Source organism: Mastigoproctus giganteus, chromosome 2 (assembly GCF_048544385.1).
Source record: "Mastigoproctus giganteus isolate SK-2022 chromosome 2, ASM4854438v1, whole genome shotgun sequence".
Taxonomy (NCBI): Eukaryota; Metazoa; Arthropoda; class Arachnida; order Uropygi; family Thelyphonidae; genus Mastigoproctus; species Mastigoproctus giganteus.
In genome coordinates this window covers 12996890-13015198 of record NC_143576.1, presented here as the reverse complement: position 1 = coordinate 13015198, position 18309 = coordinate 12996890, and the positions used below count along the sequence as shown (strand labels likewise).

The following is an 18309-nucleotide window of genomic DNA, read 5'->3' as shown; positions in this document are numbered from 1 at the left end:
CTCAGTTCACGCACTATTCTACGAGTTCTCCTGCTTGATTTCGAAGTATCGATCGTTTTGGAATGCGCTTCGAGTTATCTAAAACTAACGGTAGATCAGTGGAGTAAGATAGCGTTAAAATGGCCTGAAGTATTACTATTAGTTCGGGGTCGTGCACATGAAACTATTACATTTACAGATGGCTTGGAGATTGAGACAGATGCTGGTCGTGCTACAATTACCAATGGTGAGCTGTGTGATTTTAATCTCGACTTGGATGAATGTGAGTCTCTTTCACAAAAAATACTCTATGTTGACGATTTTGTATCTGTGCTTGGGAACGAAGCTAAACTATTCACGCTGATGCAAGAATCAGTGATGGAAGTACTACACACAGCTCGCGAATGTTTACGACTGCGTCGACAGTTCACCACCACCAGTGATATCACATTTCAAGAAGCCTACGAGTATATGGTTCGACATCTGATTCCGTATAACGTTGTAACAGACTTTACGGCTAGATGTACTTTGCAGCAGAAAGAACCAGAAATTAATCCTTATAATATTCTGCAGGCAGTACTAGGAATGATATCAGAGTTAAGGAAGCGTTATATTGAACGTTATGCTCATTTATTCCCATTTCATTGAACTGTGTCTTTTGATTGCTTGTGTTCTCGAAATGTTACTGTTTTGTTCAAAGATGTACCTTTTTAAAAATGGTCATTAAAAAGCAGAAATTTTCTTTGATGTTTGAGTTTTTTGATTTTAGGAAAATTGTCAATTAAATGGTTTGTCATCATCCTGATAGTGATTATTATTATCTCGGAGCCGCAGCGTGAAGATAGGAGTATGGACTGTTTCCACACATCTGAAAATGTTACTGTTTGTTCATAGATGTACCTTTTTAAAAATTGTTCATTAAAAAGCAGAAGTTTTCTTTGGTGTTTGAGTTTTTGATTTTAGGAAACGAGTCAATAAAAGGGTTAACACACATAAGTTAAGACAATAATAAAGAGTTACAATAATAATAAAAAGGCTCTAATTAAAAAAAATGTATCTTCATATTGAATCTCTAAGGAAACGAACCTATAAAAGTTTTACTCACACACAAGAAAAAAAGACTCAGGTGGCTTAGTTAATAAACACTATGACAAGACAATGAGTTTTCTTTTTATCAAAGGATCAATAAAGGTTTAAATCTATGAGAAGACACTGCGAAAGAAAATATTTTTTGTCACTTTTAAAAATAAAAAGTGTCTCATACTGCGACATTACACAATTAACACAAATATTCCGATGACATTATTTGATATGTTTATCGCTTCAGTAAATAAAAAGTGATGGAGGAAGTCATCATGCTGGGACATTACACAATTAACACAAATATTCCTACAAGAATGCGTGTTATTCTTCTGGAATTATACAGTTGGGTGGAATTGAAAATGTATTTTCTTTTTATCAAAGGCTGAAATTTTCTTTGGTGTTTGAGTTTTGGATATTAGGAAATGTGTCAATAAAAAGGTTTACACACAACTTAAGAAGATATACTGTAATAAAATGTATTTTCAAAAAGGTTTACATACACACAAGAAAAGACTCAGGTATGATAAAAAATTAAAAGATGTTGATTGAAGGTGTACATGTACGTCGGAAATTTTTTTCATTTGTTGATAGAATAAATACATGTATGTCTAATTGAAAATGTATTTTCTTTTTATCAAAGGCTGAAATTTTCTTTGGTGTTTTGAGTTTTGGATATTAGGAAATGTGTCAATAAAAAGGTTTACACACAACTTAAGAAGATATACTGTAATAAAATGTATTTTCAAAAAGTTTACATACACACAAGAAAAGACTCAGGTATGATAAAAAATTAAAAGAGAGAAATATATGTAGTGCCATCTAGGGACAAAATTACGAACTAAAAAAACTCGGTAAGCAAGTGGCGCCATCTAGGTAGAGAAATGAGAACTAACTATCACTTTCACACCTGTACTTGGAGTATAGTATGCAATTGAGTTTAAATCCCTCCAGGTATTATGCAATTGAGTTTAAAACCATTTAGACTTTATGTAAATGTGTTTGAACCCCCAACATATCTACTGTAGTCCCAAAAGCAGAGTAACTTTCACCCATTGACAGTTACAACGACACTGTATGATTCCTTCACGGGAGGGAGGGAGAGAGAGAGAGAGAGAGAGAGAGAGAGAGAGAGAGAGAGAGAGAGAGACACACACACACACTGGATATTTGAACACAAATGTTTTTATGCAGGATGCAGCTCAACCGCACAGTGCTCAGTGGATGAGGCAGTTGCTCCAAGCCACATCATTTCTAGCCATTTTGCCAATGTCGGAAACCTTGCTATCTGGACCTTAATCCTTGTAATTTCTGGGTTAGCGGAATATCTTAAGTACATGGTTTATCAATGCAAAACCTCTGGATGACAAGGTTGGCTACCATTCCTCGTGAAATGCTGTACTATGCTTCCAGCACATTATCAACTGACCCTGTCTAACGTGTACACACGGCCTGCGTTCGCTATGTCAGTAAACAGTGGTTTACACATTTTCGGACCAGTGGTAATTATTGGGAAATTAGCAATGGTAATTGGCCAGCTAGTTAGGAAAATAATTTTCACAGCGCTAAAAATTATCTAGAAATTGTTCTTATCTAGTATGTAGAAATTATCGTGGCATCCCAGTTTATGTTTTTAATTATTACTAAGAATACCATTATTTATTTATTAGCTTCAAAACATAACAGTGCATATTTTATTTGAATATTTTTTCGTTAATGCCGGTCATGAATAATTGTGTGTAAAATATATATCGTTCTAATTTAAATTACCTTTTATCTACTTATCGTTCTATTCTAATTTATCTCATCTATCTATATATTCCAAATCTAATTTATTAATCTTTCGTAATCTTATCTATTTAAAAAAATAGCTAAAATTAATAAATATAATTTTATATATATATGTACGTTAATTTATTCTGCTTTCTAACTTAATAACAAAGGGAAGAAGCTACCGTAAGAAACAGAAATTATTCGGCTTCAGGTTTAGTAAAAATGTGGTCAGCCATAAATCTGAAATAAATCAAGATGATACAGAAAAAATTAACGCATCAATTCAACGGCAGTGAAGAAACACATGAACAAGTAGAAATTTAAAATTAAAATACAGAACTTAAATGTCACAAGACACCAATTCCAATTATGCAAATATCTTAGTAAATTTCAGTAAATGATTACGGACAAATATTTCTGAAGAAATGAGAAAATACTGGTTTCAAAGAGAACCAAGTGTCAAAACAAAAAATATACGTTTGAAGCTTCTCACAAAAAATACACCGACCAGATTCGTCAATGCCCACAGGCTCTTCTGCAGGAGCATCTTAGGGGAACGGAAAGGAAATTCTACCACCTTGTATTACGGCGGCATTCCTCCGTATGGTGTGGGCGCCACACCTCAACCCCTGCTTACGTTGGTTCACACCTGAGCGATCACCAACAGTGTACTTGAGCATGGGAGTTATAACCAGGATTACTAACAGTCCCACCATCGTGAAAGCGCAAGCAGAGGATAAATAAATAAATAAATCTTTATTTGTCCTACCAAAATTAAAATATAAGTGTACATTGGTAAGAGACAAATTCCCTTCACGGCAGAAAATGCCAGGGGATTATCATTAAATGTGAATAAAGGAATGTTTAAAATATACAAGAAAGGTTAAATATACACGAACAGATGAAATATAAATTGCATTACTCATCACTGCATTTCTGTCTAGAGCCCTGGAAATTGTAATACAATTTCATCTTAACATCACATCCACTGAATCAACTTGTGCGAGATATACATTATTCAATTGCGTACAGACAGTTCTTGATAGAAATTCACACAACTACTAGGCAACAGTAGCCTCAGCGAACCACACTGCTGTTTGTTTCCTATATTTCGTATCTTCTATGAGCCTTAGTAGGTCAATTCCGATATGTGTTAGAGACTGAATTGATTCTAACGCACTGGCGGGTATAAACCTGTCGGCCATCTTCAGTCTGTTGGTCTTCATTCTCAAGGATTTTGTACCTCTTAATGCAGATGGCGGGATGTGCCACTCACAAAGCCGCCAGAAGTATGGTGATGATATCGTGCCAGTCATCATTTTGATTGTAGTTATTAATCGTTTCCAGGCAATGATGTCTGGTAAACGCTGCAGTTTAAGCTGCTCAGAGAGCTGCATGATTCTTAACTGTTGAGGGAGATGGTGCTTATGGTTTGCCCACTTCAAGCAGCCAGAATTCACTCGCATATATTCTTCTAATGTGAGTAGGGGTGGCTGACGCCCACAATTCTGCGCCATACAAAATGGCCGAATACACTGTGGTTCTTAAATATCGTGCGGTTGTTGTAGTCTGTTTCACGTGCAAGAGGTGCTGTTTTGTTGCCCGACGTAAGTAGCTCATTTTCTTTACAACCAGGTCAATATGAGACTTGAACGTAAGTTTAGTATCAAAAGTTACTCCCAGATCTCTATGCGTCTCAACAACTGAGATAGGTTTGCCATTAAGTTTCGGGTGCCATTAAGTTTCAAAAAATCGCCTAAGAGCGTAGGCGATTTTTTGAGCGAGTACACCATGATTACAGTCTTCTGTGGATTTAGGGCCAAGCCAAATTTGTCTAAGTACACGAATAAGTTCAGAAGCTTATAATTAATCTGGCCACATAATTCCCTATTGGTCATGGACGGTTGGATGGGTGTTACGATCTTAATATCATATCGTCTGCATAAGTGCATACATCATCTCTACCTTTGCAGAACGGGATCATAATGGCGGTAAAGAGGAATCCAGATAAGACTCCACCCTGTGGAACTCCTGCATGTGCATGGAGTTGACGTTGGAGGATCTGACTATCTGTGCGGTAAAAAATGAACCGACAAGTAAGTAGGGCCTGTAGGAACTTCAGCAAATTTCCTTTTATTTGGAAGGCGTGTTAGAGCAGATGAAGTAAGGCATGTACATCCATCTATCGAAGGCTGCTTTTATATCGGCATAAATTATTGCAATTTCCTTTCTGGCTTGAAAAGCATTTAGTATTGCGGCTTGAACTGTGAGGAGGTTAGTAATAGTAGATCTTGCAGTTATTGAATAATGAATTCGTTGAGGCTGCCCAGCCAGTATCTGATTCGACAACTTTGGCAATAGAGCTTTCTCCAGTACTTTTAACAGGTACTTTTAACAGTAGATATTTACTTTTAACAGGGTAGTACTTTTAACAGGGTAGATACAGTAGATATTGGCCTATAGTGCTCCATCTGGTTAGGCTTTGTAATTTTCGGCATTGGAATTACAGCATACTTATTCCAGTTCTCAGGAAAAACTCGGCAAGCAAGGATAGAGCTATAAATTGCTTGGAGTGGTTCAATTAGGTAAGGGCTGAGACTCTTTACCATGAAGTGGGGGACTCCATCAACTCCAGCTGTGTTAGTTGGCCTGAAGGAGTTAATACTCTGTATTAGTGCTTCTTTAGTGATAAGAACAGACTCCATCTCATTGTCAACTAATTGATCCCACTCAAACTCCCTGACTTGAGACTCATGATATATGCTAGGGGGAACTGCTGATGTGGTCCATCCACGCTTCTTTGTCAAGCCCCTCATTTGTGTCACTTTTATATATATGGCTGTCACAGACCGTCTGGACTTTGCCAAAATTGGGTCCCCTTGACTTGAGTGTAACCCGAATATCAGTTCCATCAGCACTTTAGACTCCGAGGCAGCAAGCTCAGCTTGTCTTGCATATCTGAGAGAATGTCTGCGACAACCTCAAAGACAGTTATTATGGATACCGTATAACACAAAATAACACAGAAATATACAACTGTGCTGCCACTTTATTAGGTACATCCCTGCTGTGCGCAGGAATGGTTTGTTCCACAACGTTGCAAGGCACATGACAGCAGCTGTGGATATAAATGCAGCAGAACCACCTTTCTGGTATCAGTTAAGCGTACAAACTATAGCAAGAATGAGGAAAATGAGTAATCTAAAGGAATCCGAACGTGGCATGGTAGTAGGTGCAAGACGTGCTGACAAAGCATCTCTGAAACGGCAGTCCTCCTGAACCTTTCACGCCCCACAGATTCAAGGGTGTATCGAGAATGGTGCAACGAACAGAAAAAATCCTCTCAACGGCACTCCTGTGGAAGAAAATAGCTTTTTTATGAGAGAGAGAGGTCAGAGGAGGATGGCTAGAATTGTACAAGCAAACAGACGAGCCATAATGTCGCACATAACGTCAGAATACAACCTTGGTGCGCAGAACAAAATATCGCAACGGACCACTTGTCGCACTTTGTCGCGAATGGTGGGCTACAAGAGCTGACGGTCACATCGCGTACCTTTGTTATCAACGAAGAACAAGAGATCACGCCTCCTGTGGGCACAACAACGTCAGCACTGGACTATCGAGGATTGGAAAACAGTTGCTTGGTCTGACGAGTCGAAGTTCCCGGTGCATCATGTTGATGGAAGGCTCAGAATTTGCCGAAAACAACATGAATTCATGGACCCGTCATGTCTGACGACTACTGTGCAAGATGGTGGGGGCAGTGTTATGGTGTGAAGAATGTTTTCTTTGCACACGTTGGGTCCATTGGTACCCATATATTCACGTCCGAATGCCACATCGTACCTAAACATCGTTGCTGACCAAGTGTATCCGTTCATGTTGACAGTTTATACTCAGTCAGATGGTTACTTCCAGCAGGATAATGCGCCGGTGCACAAAGCCCGAATCACTATGGAATGGTTCCAGGAACATGACAATGACTTTTATTTGCTGCTTTGGCCGGCTCAGTCCGCGCGTCTCAATCCTATTGAACATCTTTGGGATGAGCTGGAAAAGGCGGTTCGCTGCAGGCCTACACCTCCGTTGAAATTCAGGGAACTGAGTGACACACTCATATTTACATGGTACTCCATTCCTGCACAACTTTTTCAGCATGTTGTTCAATCCATGCCTAGATGAATTCCGGATGTTTTGAAGGCTAAAGGAAGCTCAAAACCTACTAGGTAGGTGTACCTATGTTGTTGTTTGTTATTTGGTTTTTAGGAGCATTAGCAACTAAGGCCATATTGCTCCGGGATATGCGGTGGTCATTGCCTGACCCTGCCACATCCCGTATTTGGTGGTGACGGGCTCGAACCCCGGTCTAATCAAGAAGCGTGTGCTACGCACTGCTGCTCCTTCCCACCTGGAAACGGAGGCGCCCCAAAAGGTGTACCTAATAAAGTGTTAACACAGTGTATATGGTATATTGCAAATTCAATTTGATAAAGAACGGGAATATTAACGCAATGTTCTCTAAAGAGTCGTTGCAGTTGTACAATTTTAGCAGACCATAGATTAGCATTTAGTGATAGCGATGAATTGCTAACTTCCAACCAAAATTATTATAGATACATTGCATATTTTTCCTTCCTTGAAAAGACGTAGTTCAACTCTAAGTTTTACTGAATGAAATATTTTTATTTTCAGGTAAACGGACAACTCCCACTACATATTCTTTGTAGTAAACCACGTGGAGTGACTCTGGTTACTTTCCAATCAGTTGTCCGAGCTTGTAACAAGGAAATTCGCCTAGTTACTGACAAGGTAAGCAAAGTAAACAAAGCAAGCGAAAAGTTTGTTTGATTTATAGATACGTTTTAACATAAACAGTAGCGTTGCAGGGTATTTAATATTTGTTGTTAATACTCAACTTTATGCCTATATACAGTGGTCCACCTCCCCCCCCCAACTTTTGCTACTCCAATTCGCTTTGATTTAAAAGACATACATTTGTGTCTTTGCACATCATGGCACACCTAAAGAGCAATTTCCATTGAACACAATGGTGTTTTTCCCAATCTCGCGTTTTCTCAGTCCATAAAGGAGGTGCGAAAGATGTGAAGGGCACCCATAAGCCAGTTTGTTTGACTTTAGTGTTGGGAAGGATCTTGGAATCTCTGATTATGGATATAATTCAGGACCATCTCGATATGAATGGCATCACAGCATGGGTGAAGAGCCTTGCCTCACCAATCTGATTAATTATTACCAAGAAGTCATACAACAGTTGGATGCAAGAAACAACTCTGACATTGTTTACCTTCAATATTCAGTAAAGCTTCTGATACAGATCCGCATGAAAGGCTATTATATAAAATGGATCAAAGGCAAGATCCTTTGTTGGATCAAGGGATAGCCAAAAAAAAAAAAATATAGGAGGCAGAGCGGTCATATATGGTCATACTTCAGGGTGGACTAGTGTAGCGAGTGGTATATCTCGGAGATCAGTACTAGAGCCACTTCTGTTTCTCATCTTCCTTAATGAAATTGATGAGGGAGTACAGAGGAAGCTGTCAACGTTTGCTGATGAATTAAAGCTACTGACGAATCAGGGGTCCAGGGGAAGTTGTCAACTTTGCTGATGATTTAAAGAGTGGAATGGCAGTTAACAATTCTTCACACCCCGACGGGATTTGAACATAAACTCTCCAAAGGGCTGACAAGTGGCTCACCCTGTATACTAACAGGGTGTAAGGAAAAGACCTGGGTTCGAATTAGTCACCGTGCGAAGTTAACAACAAGAATACCAACTTCACCATGGATGAAACTTTATTTAGGGAATGGGCGAACAGTATCTTCGGAATCTCTCCAGACCCTAATTTAAAGAATAACTCTCTCGCACCAGACAATACCAGTTGGCTGGTAAATTACATGAATAACATGACTCCATCCGGATCCAATCTTGATATCAGACCTCTACTAACAGAAATCACCATAACCAAAGAAAATGTAATTCAGGCATTAAATAGTCTCCCAAATAAATCCACTTCTGGCCCTGATATGTTCCCCCTCTTCATCATGAAAGTAAGCAGTCCATTCATCATCGAGGTCTTGCTACACATATTTAGAGAAACCCTACACACTGGAATTATCCCTGAAATATGGAAACATTATATTGTAAAACCTGTGCCTAAAGTCAAACATCCGAAAGACAAGAAGGATTTTCGTCCAATCTCTATAAGCTGCAATTTACTAAAATTGTTCGAGAAGACTCTGCTGCCAATTCTTGTTATGTATTTTTTCCATAAAAGACCACCATATTTACACACTGTGATTCCAAAGAGATCAACTGTGACTAATCTAATGGACACCCTATTTCGGATCCAAATGACTCTGAACGCCAAAGAACAGATTGATGTAGTATTTTTAGACATTAAAGCTGCTTTCGATAATGTCTCAATCAATTCCTTGATGACAATACTTGAAAGGCACTTCAGAATACAGGGAGGCCTATTAAAAGTCATCGTTTCCATTCTCAAACAAAGGCATTTGAGAGTAGAACATAGAACCTTCCAATCGAACCACGTCGTCTACAGAGGAGTCCCCCAAGGTGGCGTCCTTTCCGCACTATTTTTTGCTGCCGCTTTGGACCCCTTCCTATCTACGCATCCTGACTGCAGCTCTTACGCAGATGATATAAAACTCTTCATCTCGTCAAAACACGGTGACAAATCTGAAGCAATCAACGCCCATGCCACTGCCCTAATAGAAGAACTTGTCCATTATCTTGAGAATATTGGCCTATCCATAAATCCGACCAAGTCAGCACAAATGTCTTTCACCAACCTGAAGAAGAAGATGAACATAAACATCTACATAAATGGTATTAGAGTGCAAAAGGTTTCTCATCACACTGATCTAGGGCTCACCTGGGATGAAGGCCTGACCTTCCAACAGCACTTTGCCAACACTAAAGCAAAAACTCTGTCAGCAATGTGGGCGATAAGACAGGAACTTACTGGAGTAAACAACCAAAAACTTGCCACTCACTACATACAAACATGTCTTGTTCCCATTCCCATGTATGCCTCGACGATCTGGTCCTCTGCTTCCCTCACTAACATCAAAAAATTCATGGGTATCGAGTACTGGATTTTAAGGTGGTTGAACCGTGTTAATGGCCTCCCTTTCACCATCTCGAGATCAATCATGTATGCTAACCTCGGTTGCACCCCTTGGAATCAGTTGCTGATTACAGGAAATCTGCGTAATCTCTGTCAACTCCTCACCGATCGCTTTGACGCTCCAAATGTCCATAATCTTGTTGCAGGTCCTAGGCTTTCCCGCGTCCTTTGCAATAGTTCATGGATTCCCCTAAGAAGCTTATTACAGAATTTAACTATGCTTAGAAGATGTTTTCCGTCTAACATCCTCCAAACGTACAACACCCTGAAGATTGATCCCCACAAGTTCTGTGATGAGAAAGCGTACAGATCTGAGAAGATACAGGACATGTACCACCACATACAACTGTAGAAGTTTCCTGATTATCTCCTTCAGGATGGAATCTCCCATGAACTCTACTTTGCTGAAGAATTAATTTGTTTTAAATCATTATGTGTTTTGTATGTATATGTATTGGCTGTATGTGCACACATTAGGACGCGTATGTGTTTATATGTCTCTATCTTTTGCTCGTGTCACTGTATATATTTTTATCCGCTATATTTGCTCACTTTAGATGTTTGTTGGATAAAGAAACTAATGTTCATAATATTATATAGAAACTGTTTCTATAAAATAGAAATAATAATAATATGTGTAATTTATGTACGACTTCTATGTTTGCTGTCTAAGTCAAAATGTACAAATGTATATAGGCACCCTCCTAGCTGAAGGCTGTTCAGGGGTGAAGCATATGGAATAAATTGAATAATAAATAAATAAATAAGTTGAAAAATACTTCCCGTTGGCAGGGTTGGGCCAGTCTAATGAAGCCCCAAATTATGACGGCAGGCAAAATGATTATACAGGTAGCCCTCGTTTTGAGCTGGTCCGATTTGCGCCGATTCGCAATAGCGCCAATCACAGACCACAATGGCATTTTTATTTTTATTTATTTATTTTGGAATTTGGGGGGAAGGGGGGTTGCAATTTTTTTATAAATTGAAAGTTTAAAATCGTCAGACAAAATTCATCGGCATCATACTGTGCTATGTATCATGCACTGTTCATGTGATTTAGGACAATCTGAGCCAATCAGAAATTAGCGCATCCGTATCAGAGACGAGAAAGATTCCTTCCCTCAAAGTAGCCACTTGTGGATGCGGGTGGTAAAGGTCAATGCTGTGAAGCATTCACTTGGTTGTTGTTTACGCTATTTACATGTGTTGGAAATTTATTACGCTAACATTTTTTTATAATTGTGCTATTAATAAATTAAATATTAATAGCACATTAAATATAAATATTAAGTCGTGTGCCGTTTTTGCCATAGTGTTATGAAGTTTTTAATTTAATAGAATAAAGAGACGCCATATCTGGTAAAAGTAGTTCATTGAATTCTAGTGCAATATTCGGAGGATGGAATCTGGTGAAAGCCGCCGTAATGTGTGTAGGGCTATTAATATGCCTCCATCGACTATTACTAGAACTATGAAGAATGCTAATAAAATAAAACGATCGATGCAAAGTGGTGGGTAAAATTTTTGGTGTCCGGAACCTAACCCTGTGATTTCCGACTGACTCCATTATATAAAGGGTTCCATTTGCGCCAGTCCCCCCGGGAACCTAACCCCGACATAAATCGAGAGCTACCTGTATATACAAATTTCTCTCTCTCTCTCTCTCTCTCTCTCTCTCTCTCTCTCTCTCACACACACACACACACACACACACAAACACACACACACACACACCTAAAACTTTATGGTCGTAGTTCCTTCGGAAAATATTCTAAAGAATTCAAAAGTCAACCCACCAATCCTATTTACTGTATAATGTTTGTTTCCTCTGTGTTTTGGTCAACATTGAATTGTTAAAATATTTAAGCAGAAGCAAAGGAAGTGCCTGAATGACAATTTCTGTTACGTGCATGGATAATTTACAACAAAAGCTCAAAGTAAGACATGTACCGTATTTCTGTAAGGATTTTAGTGGTCTTCTGGATACAACACTAGCAAATGGTCATACTTATTGACCATTTGCTGCTTTAAAAACTGCTTTTAAACAAAATTATGTTTAAAGCAGTTTTTCCACACAATCTAAATGCTTTGCCATCAGTACCTCTAATTCATGTTGTTTGGCTGGAAAGAAACTTAATGGAAGTACCATCAAGATCCTCAGTACAATAATGTATCATGACTTTGCTTGGAATGTCTCTGGTGATCTTAAGGTAATTTGATTACTGGATAGTTTATAAGGAGGTTTCACAAAACACTGTTCTTTGCTATGTTTGTAGGACAGTCATGCAAACACAACAGAAAAACATTATATTGTGCATCATTGGGAAAAGGAGGAGGAACGTTTACGAGGAGAAGTAATATAAAATATGTTCCACTGTTTGAACAAAAAAAAAAAAAAAAAAAAGGTTCTTCTTCCACCTTTGCATATAAAGCTTGGATTAATGAAGAATTTTGTTAAAGATCTAGATAAGGCAGGATGAGGATTGTGCTGTTTAAGGGGAGTGTTTACCAATTTAACAGATCCAAAACTGAAAGAAAGGATTTCCACTGGCCTCAAAAATAAAGAAATTCCTCAAAGGTAATGTATTTGGACACAAGATACTGAATTAGCAACTTTGAGATCATTTAAAGATCTGGATGGATTTCTTGGGAAGAAAACGGCTTTCAAAATTTATTTTCTTCACTCCCGTCTCAGTTACTTGACTAAAATTTTGAAAGAATGTAAGTGATGAGGAGAAAGCTTTCATCAGGACATATCCACGATGAAAACCAGTACCAAGGGATACTATCATAATGGGAGAGTACTGCTTTTTTCTTAAGAAGGAAAGCAAAATTTATTATAAGAAAAATTCTCTTTGTCAAACGTTTCTAACGAAACAAAATGTATGTATTATCTCGTATGTCTTTTTTATCGTATTTTAAAATGAACAGGACTTATTTTAAGATAGCATATGATGCCATCCATTAAATTACTACAATTTCAAAATTCAGCGAAGATGTGATAGACTCTCTATAATTTTGGGTCCTCTCTCTCCTTTTTTTTTTTATATCAGTGGATCAAGTTCTCTTAGAATCTGGAGACGCTTTTTTTCCGGCCTGTAGTATGCTTTTTTTTTTTTTTTTTTTTTTTTTTGAGATCCCCAAGCACGAAAGATATTAAAACCTAGAGTACTTAGTATCGTGAACGGGTTGAGGGTTGACATGAAAGAAAATACCTGTTGACATTAAACTTGAATTTCTCTAGATAGTAATTTTCGGGAAATACATATGAAGGGAGGTTGTTCCAGAAAATGTAAGATATGTGAATAAATGAAGATGAAGAAAAGTTGGCTCTGTAAATTTAAAGTTGGACAGTAAACGGATGTTGGCTGGTTGCGGCACTTGTTCGGACTGCTTTGAAAGACAGCACGGGAATTATAGAAGCCAATTCAGGGGAACAGTACCCATGGAAGTATCTGTAGAAAAGGCATGCAGCAGAAACAGAATGTCTGTGAAACAGAGATGGGAGAAACTGTTAGAGATGAGTCGTTAATTGACCTAACTTTCCTCTTTTGAATGGAATCTAAAAGCCCGACAGAGGTTTGGGGGCATCGCCCCAGATGTGGGAACAATATTCCATGGTAGGGCAGATTTGTGATTTGAACAGAATGAACAGCCATTTTGAAGAAAAGTAACGCAGAGAGCGAAAGAGAAAACCCAGGTTTTTAGATGCAGAGGAAGCAATATTCGTAATGTGCTTATGCAAAGAAAGATTAGAAGTCAGGGTAATCCCGAACAGAGATATATGATCTTGGGTAATCCCGAACAGAGATATATGATCTTGCCTAGAAATTGGAGCGTCATCGAAAATAAGCGTAGGAGCAGAAGAAGAATCCTTTTTGCCAGATATAACACAGGACTGAGTTTTAGAAGAATTCAAATCAACTAAGTTATCTTTGCCCCAATGGTGAATTACCTGGAAATCAGCCTTTAGGGATTGATAGTATATATTCGACAAGTTGAAGCTGTTTGTGCAGGGCAAGGTTTCTCAAAATGGAAGGTGGAATGCAATGCGTTATCAGCAAAACTATGAATAAGATTTCGGGTCAGTAGAAGATCATTAAAATACAAGAGAAAAGAGTGGGAGAAGGAACCGAAAATTGGCGAAGACGTGGAGAAGTTAGAAGACAGAGAACCATCTACCATTACTCGCAGAGAGAAAACTGGATACACTCTGTGGAAGGCAACTATCGATGTCATCATAGTAACAGGGAACATCGCCGGATATGTAACAGACTAGGCAGTCCAGGACTCGTGGACTACGTCTGACCACAGAGTGGTAAGTTACCAAATCAGATCTCTTGCTAGATCACCAGTGCCAAAAGAAATGCAAAACCGATTCAATGTTAAAAATGTCAACTGGAACCTTTTCCGAGCGCTGCTTGTGCCTGCTGCGACACAACACTTGGCCAAAATGAACCACCGAACTGACCCAAATGATGCACAAAGAAAAGTCACTAGCATAATAATTAGCACCAGTGAAACAACGAAACGCAAAACACTACACAGGGATCAGTACCATAGTGGACCTAGGACATCCAATCCCTGAGACGGGAAGTGATAAAGAGACGAAAACAAGATAATAATTAGCACACAGATCCCTGGCGAGTGGTGTACAGAGTCACCACAAACAAGTTCCCAAGAGGTGAAGTAATCTCCACCATAAGGATTGCACAGGGCACCCTCACCACCACATGCGACTAATCCATACTCAACATCTATCCAAACACAGATACTCCGATGTTACCAGAGCAACAGCAAATTTGCGCCGAAACAAGGCGTATGATACAGAGCAACAGGAACCGGCCTTCAGCTTGAAGGAACTACAATTGGCTACAGGTCTTATCAAAAAGAGGAAATGCCCTGGCTCAGATAACCTGGAACCTGGGAACATAAGGAAAGTTGCAGAATTCACACCAGACTTGCTTCTCTCTCTTTTAAACTGGTGCCTCCCGGTTGGTACCTTCCCAACACAGTGGAAGGCTGCAAACGTGAAATTGATCCTAGAAAACCCTTCCAAATCTCCTGACGCCAGGGTTTTATCGACCAGTTGCACTGCTGCCTGTAGTCAGTAAGCTGTTCGAGAAACTACTGCACGAAAGAATCTGCAGGCACTACGAAGCAGCGAACCTTGCTATGCCCACACAATACGGCTTCAAACCTCAGTCATCAACCGCTGACGCTCTCAGAAACCGCATGGATGCTGTGGCCACTTGTCAGAGGAAGTATTTTTTGGTCATTTCTATTGGCTTTGCCGGGACGTTCGACACCACCTGGTGGCCGAGCGTCTTGGCCAGACTCAGTAGTACTTCCGTTACCGTGAACCTCTTCAAAACAATAAGATCATGCCTCGCACAAAGGAAGATCAGTGTTGTTGCACCCTATGGAAGATTGACCAGGCCTGTCTGCAGGTGCTGCCCCCAGAGTTCAGTTCTGGGGCCGCTCCTGTAGAATATGGTGCTTGACGAATTCCTCGCCCTTGATCTTGGGGACATCTCCTCCCAGTCCTTTGCTGACGACCTTATTTTGACGGTTGCTGCGGACAGCAGAGTCCAGTTGGAAGGCCAGGCAAACCAGGCCCTGACGACCCTAAAAGCTTGGGCCCAAACCCATCAACTGAAAATATCATCGGAAAAAAACCTCCTCAATCCTGCTTAGGGGATCCCTGGACCTCAGGGGACCCCCACAAATAAAAATAGAAAACAGAACTGTCAGGTTGAGGAACTAACTGAAATACCTGGGAGTTATTCTGGATTCTAACCTTTCCTTCAAACACCATTTGAACTATATTAGAGCCAAAATTAGGAAGTACTCGGCATTAGTGTCTAGAATAACGAGAAGGGATTGGGAGCTTAGCAAGCGCACCCTGTCTCTATAATACAAAACGACATTCCTTCCAGCAATAGTCTATGCCTCTCCGAATAGGTTTCGTAAAACTACAATGGCCGTCAACCGGCGAACTTTGGACGCCACCCAAAGGACAATATTACTCACCATCACCCGTGCCTGCCGTACCACCCACCAGTACAAACGCTCTCCAGGTCCAGCCGGGGGCCCCCGGATCTAGAAATCACCCGCTGTGGCATTTCCTACCACATTACCAAATGACTACCCTCCACCTTTAGGTTCGAGCCCGAGACCACCAAATACGGAGGATGCGGAAATGTCAGGAAATGGCCACCGCATATCCCCAGAGCAATGTGGCCTTAGTTGCTAATGCTCCTAAAAACCAAATAACAACATAACAAACCTCCACCTTTATCAACTTTACAGTGGGCTCAAGAACTAACCCCAAAGCGGAAAAAAAACAGACTCCAATGACATCTGCAGCAGGCATGGCAAGATCATTGGTCCACAACGACCAAGGGAGAATCACAAAAAAGTTCCTACCCAACACTGACAGGGTGTACCCTGAGTCCACAACCTGGTTCAAACCCAGCCTCTGCACGACCTACCTGCTAACAGGTCATGGAACATTCAGTGCGAAACTGAACTCCTTTAGGATCCTGGACGACCCAAGCTGCGTTTGCGGCGAAGCTGAAACATGGACTCACATCATGCATAACTGTACACACTACGAAGACCTCCGTTGCAGGCTAATAACGGAAATCACTTACCTCCCAAGGAACCAAGAGATGCATCTACTGGACTCACTGGAGGAATATAAGGCCCTGACTATATATGCGCAAGAACTGTTCACCAGACGCAGAACCCTAAACGCAATCCATAGGGAACACTAACTAGAACCTTCTGAGCTTTTGGCTTAGGCTTTTTACAGTGACAAAACTAAACGACAAAGCCACACCGAGCACATATCACATACCTGCACCTGAAGGAACAAACCTGGACGGCTCGACGACCCATGCTTGAATAAAATCCTGACGAGATGCAGACTAAATGACAGACTCAACCTTGCACAACCAACAGGAACGGGTCGCTCAAACTGTGACCACAACGCCAAGTGCCAACAACTACCTGACCCTGCTCAACTAAAACAAGTCACCGGACGGGACCTGATTCCAAGAACGACAAATGCAAAAGTCAGAAAAATCACCTGAAATGACTGCAATCACCTTAGGAGCGAAAACCACCACATTACACAACACCGGACGGGATCTACTCCACTGAGAGGAAACCATAATCCATACTGTGACCTACCTGGATTGAACATTTCTTTGATCATGACTGCAGCTCTGCTGGGGCGCCTCGGTAGCAAGGTGGGCAGGAGCAGCAGTGCGTAGTACACGCTTCTTGATTAGACCAGGGTTCGAGCCCGTGACTATCAAATACGGAGGATGCGGAAAGGTCAGGGAATTACCATCGCATATCCCCGGAGCAATATGGCCTCAGCTGCTAATGCTCCTAAAAAAAAAAAATAACAGCTCTGCTGCCACATACCCGACAGGCGATCTGGACTGGGCACCTTGCCTGGCCCACTTTCTTTTCCTATCCTGGCAGGGGGGAGGGGACGGCCTCCCCGTCTCCTCCCCTCCCAGCTGTCCCCCATATTTTCCTTCTGGTGGGACATGTGCATGTCCCACTGACTTACCTGGGGTCGTCTTCCCTATTGACCCCCATATTTCTGTCTTTTCCCCCCAGCCTTCAGTCTCTCCCCCAACTCCTTCTAAACACCACAACGTACGCCCCACACAATCAAAATTTAAATTTAAAATTTGACTGCTTAGCCGTGCATCACTCTTTCGGACACCTAACCTCATTAAAGTACTAACCCCCGAAAATTGCAATTTTTTTTTTTTTTTTTTTTTTTCATATAGGTCCTAGCCACTGAAATCTCAGGAAATTAGGTGTATTTTAAATTAGGTGTATTTTACCTGTCAAAGTACTTATTTAAAATACTGGTGTACCTGGTCTGCCTCCACGGGGCCGAGTGTGGGCAATACTGGGCATCAGCAGGGGTCCAGCGGCTAAATGGCCATATGAACAACGGTACACAACACTCCACTCCACAATATCCATACCCTTTATTAAATCTCTCGCCTTTACAGTAACACACGACAATGTATACCAAGCGGAGATGGGGGAACCCCTGGTGCCGTTAGACCCTAAAAACACTCTACAGTTTACCCAATTACAAAAAGTAACTGAAAAACCATAAGATAGAAGCTTATATAGAAGTCCTTTATGCCAAACACAATCAAAACACTGAAATGTCAAGAGCAACTGCTTGAGTTTCACCAATCTTTTCCAATGAATTTGTCCATACATGGGTAACATAAGCTAGAATATCATTAGTGACACTGACAAA

The 18309-nt window shown here is 40.4% G+C and overlaps 1 protein-coding gene across 1 annotated transcript in view; it reads left to right on the top strand.

Moving 5' to 3' along the window:
* The window catches only part of LOC150089170 (uncharacterized), a 437035-nt gene that overhangs the window by 163879 nt on the left and 254847 nt on the right, over positions 1 to 18309 (top strand). The window contains exon 4 of the mRNA XM_090389629.1: positions 7528 to 7644. Within this exon, the coding sequence (XP_090245755.1) occupies positions 7528 to 7644 (117 nt within the window). The remainder of the gene's footprint in view (positions 1 to 7527; positions 7645 to 18309) is intronic.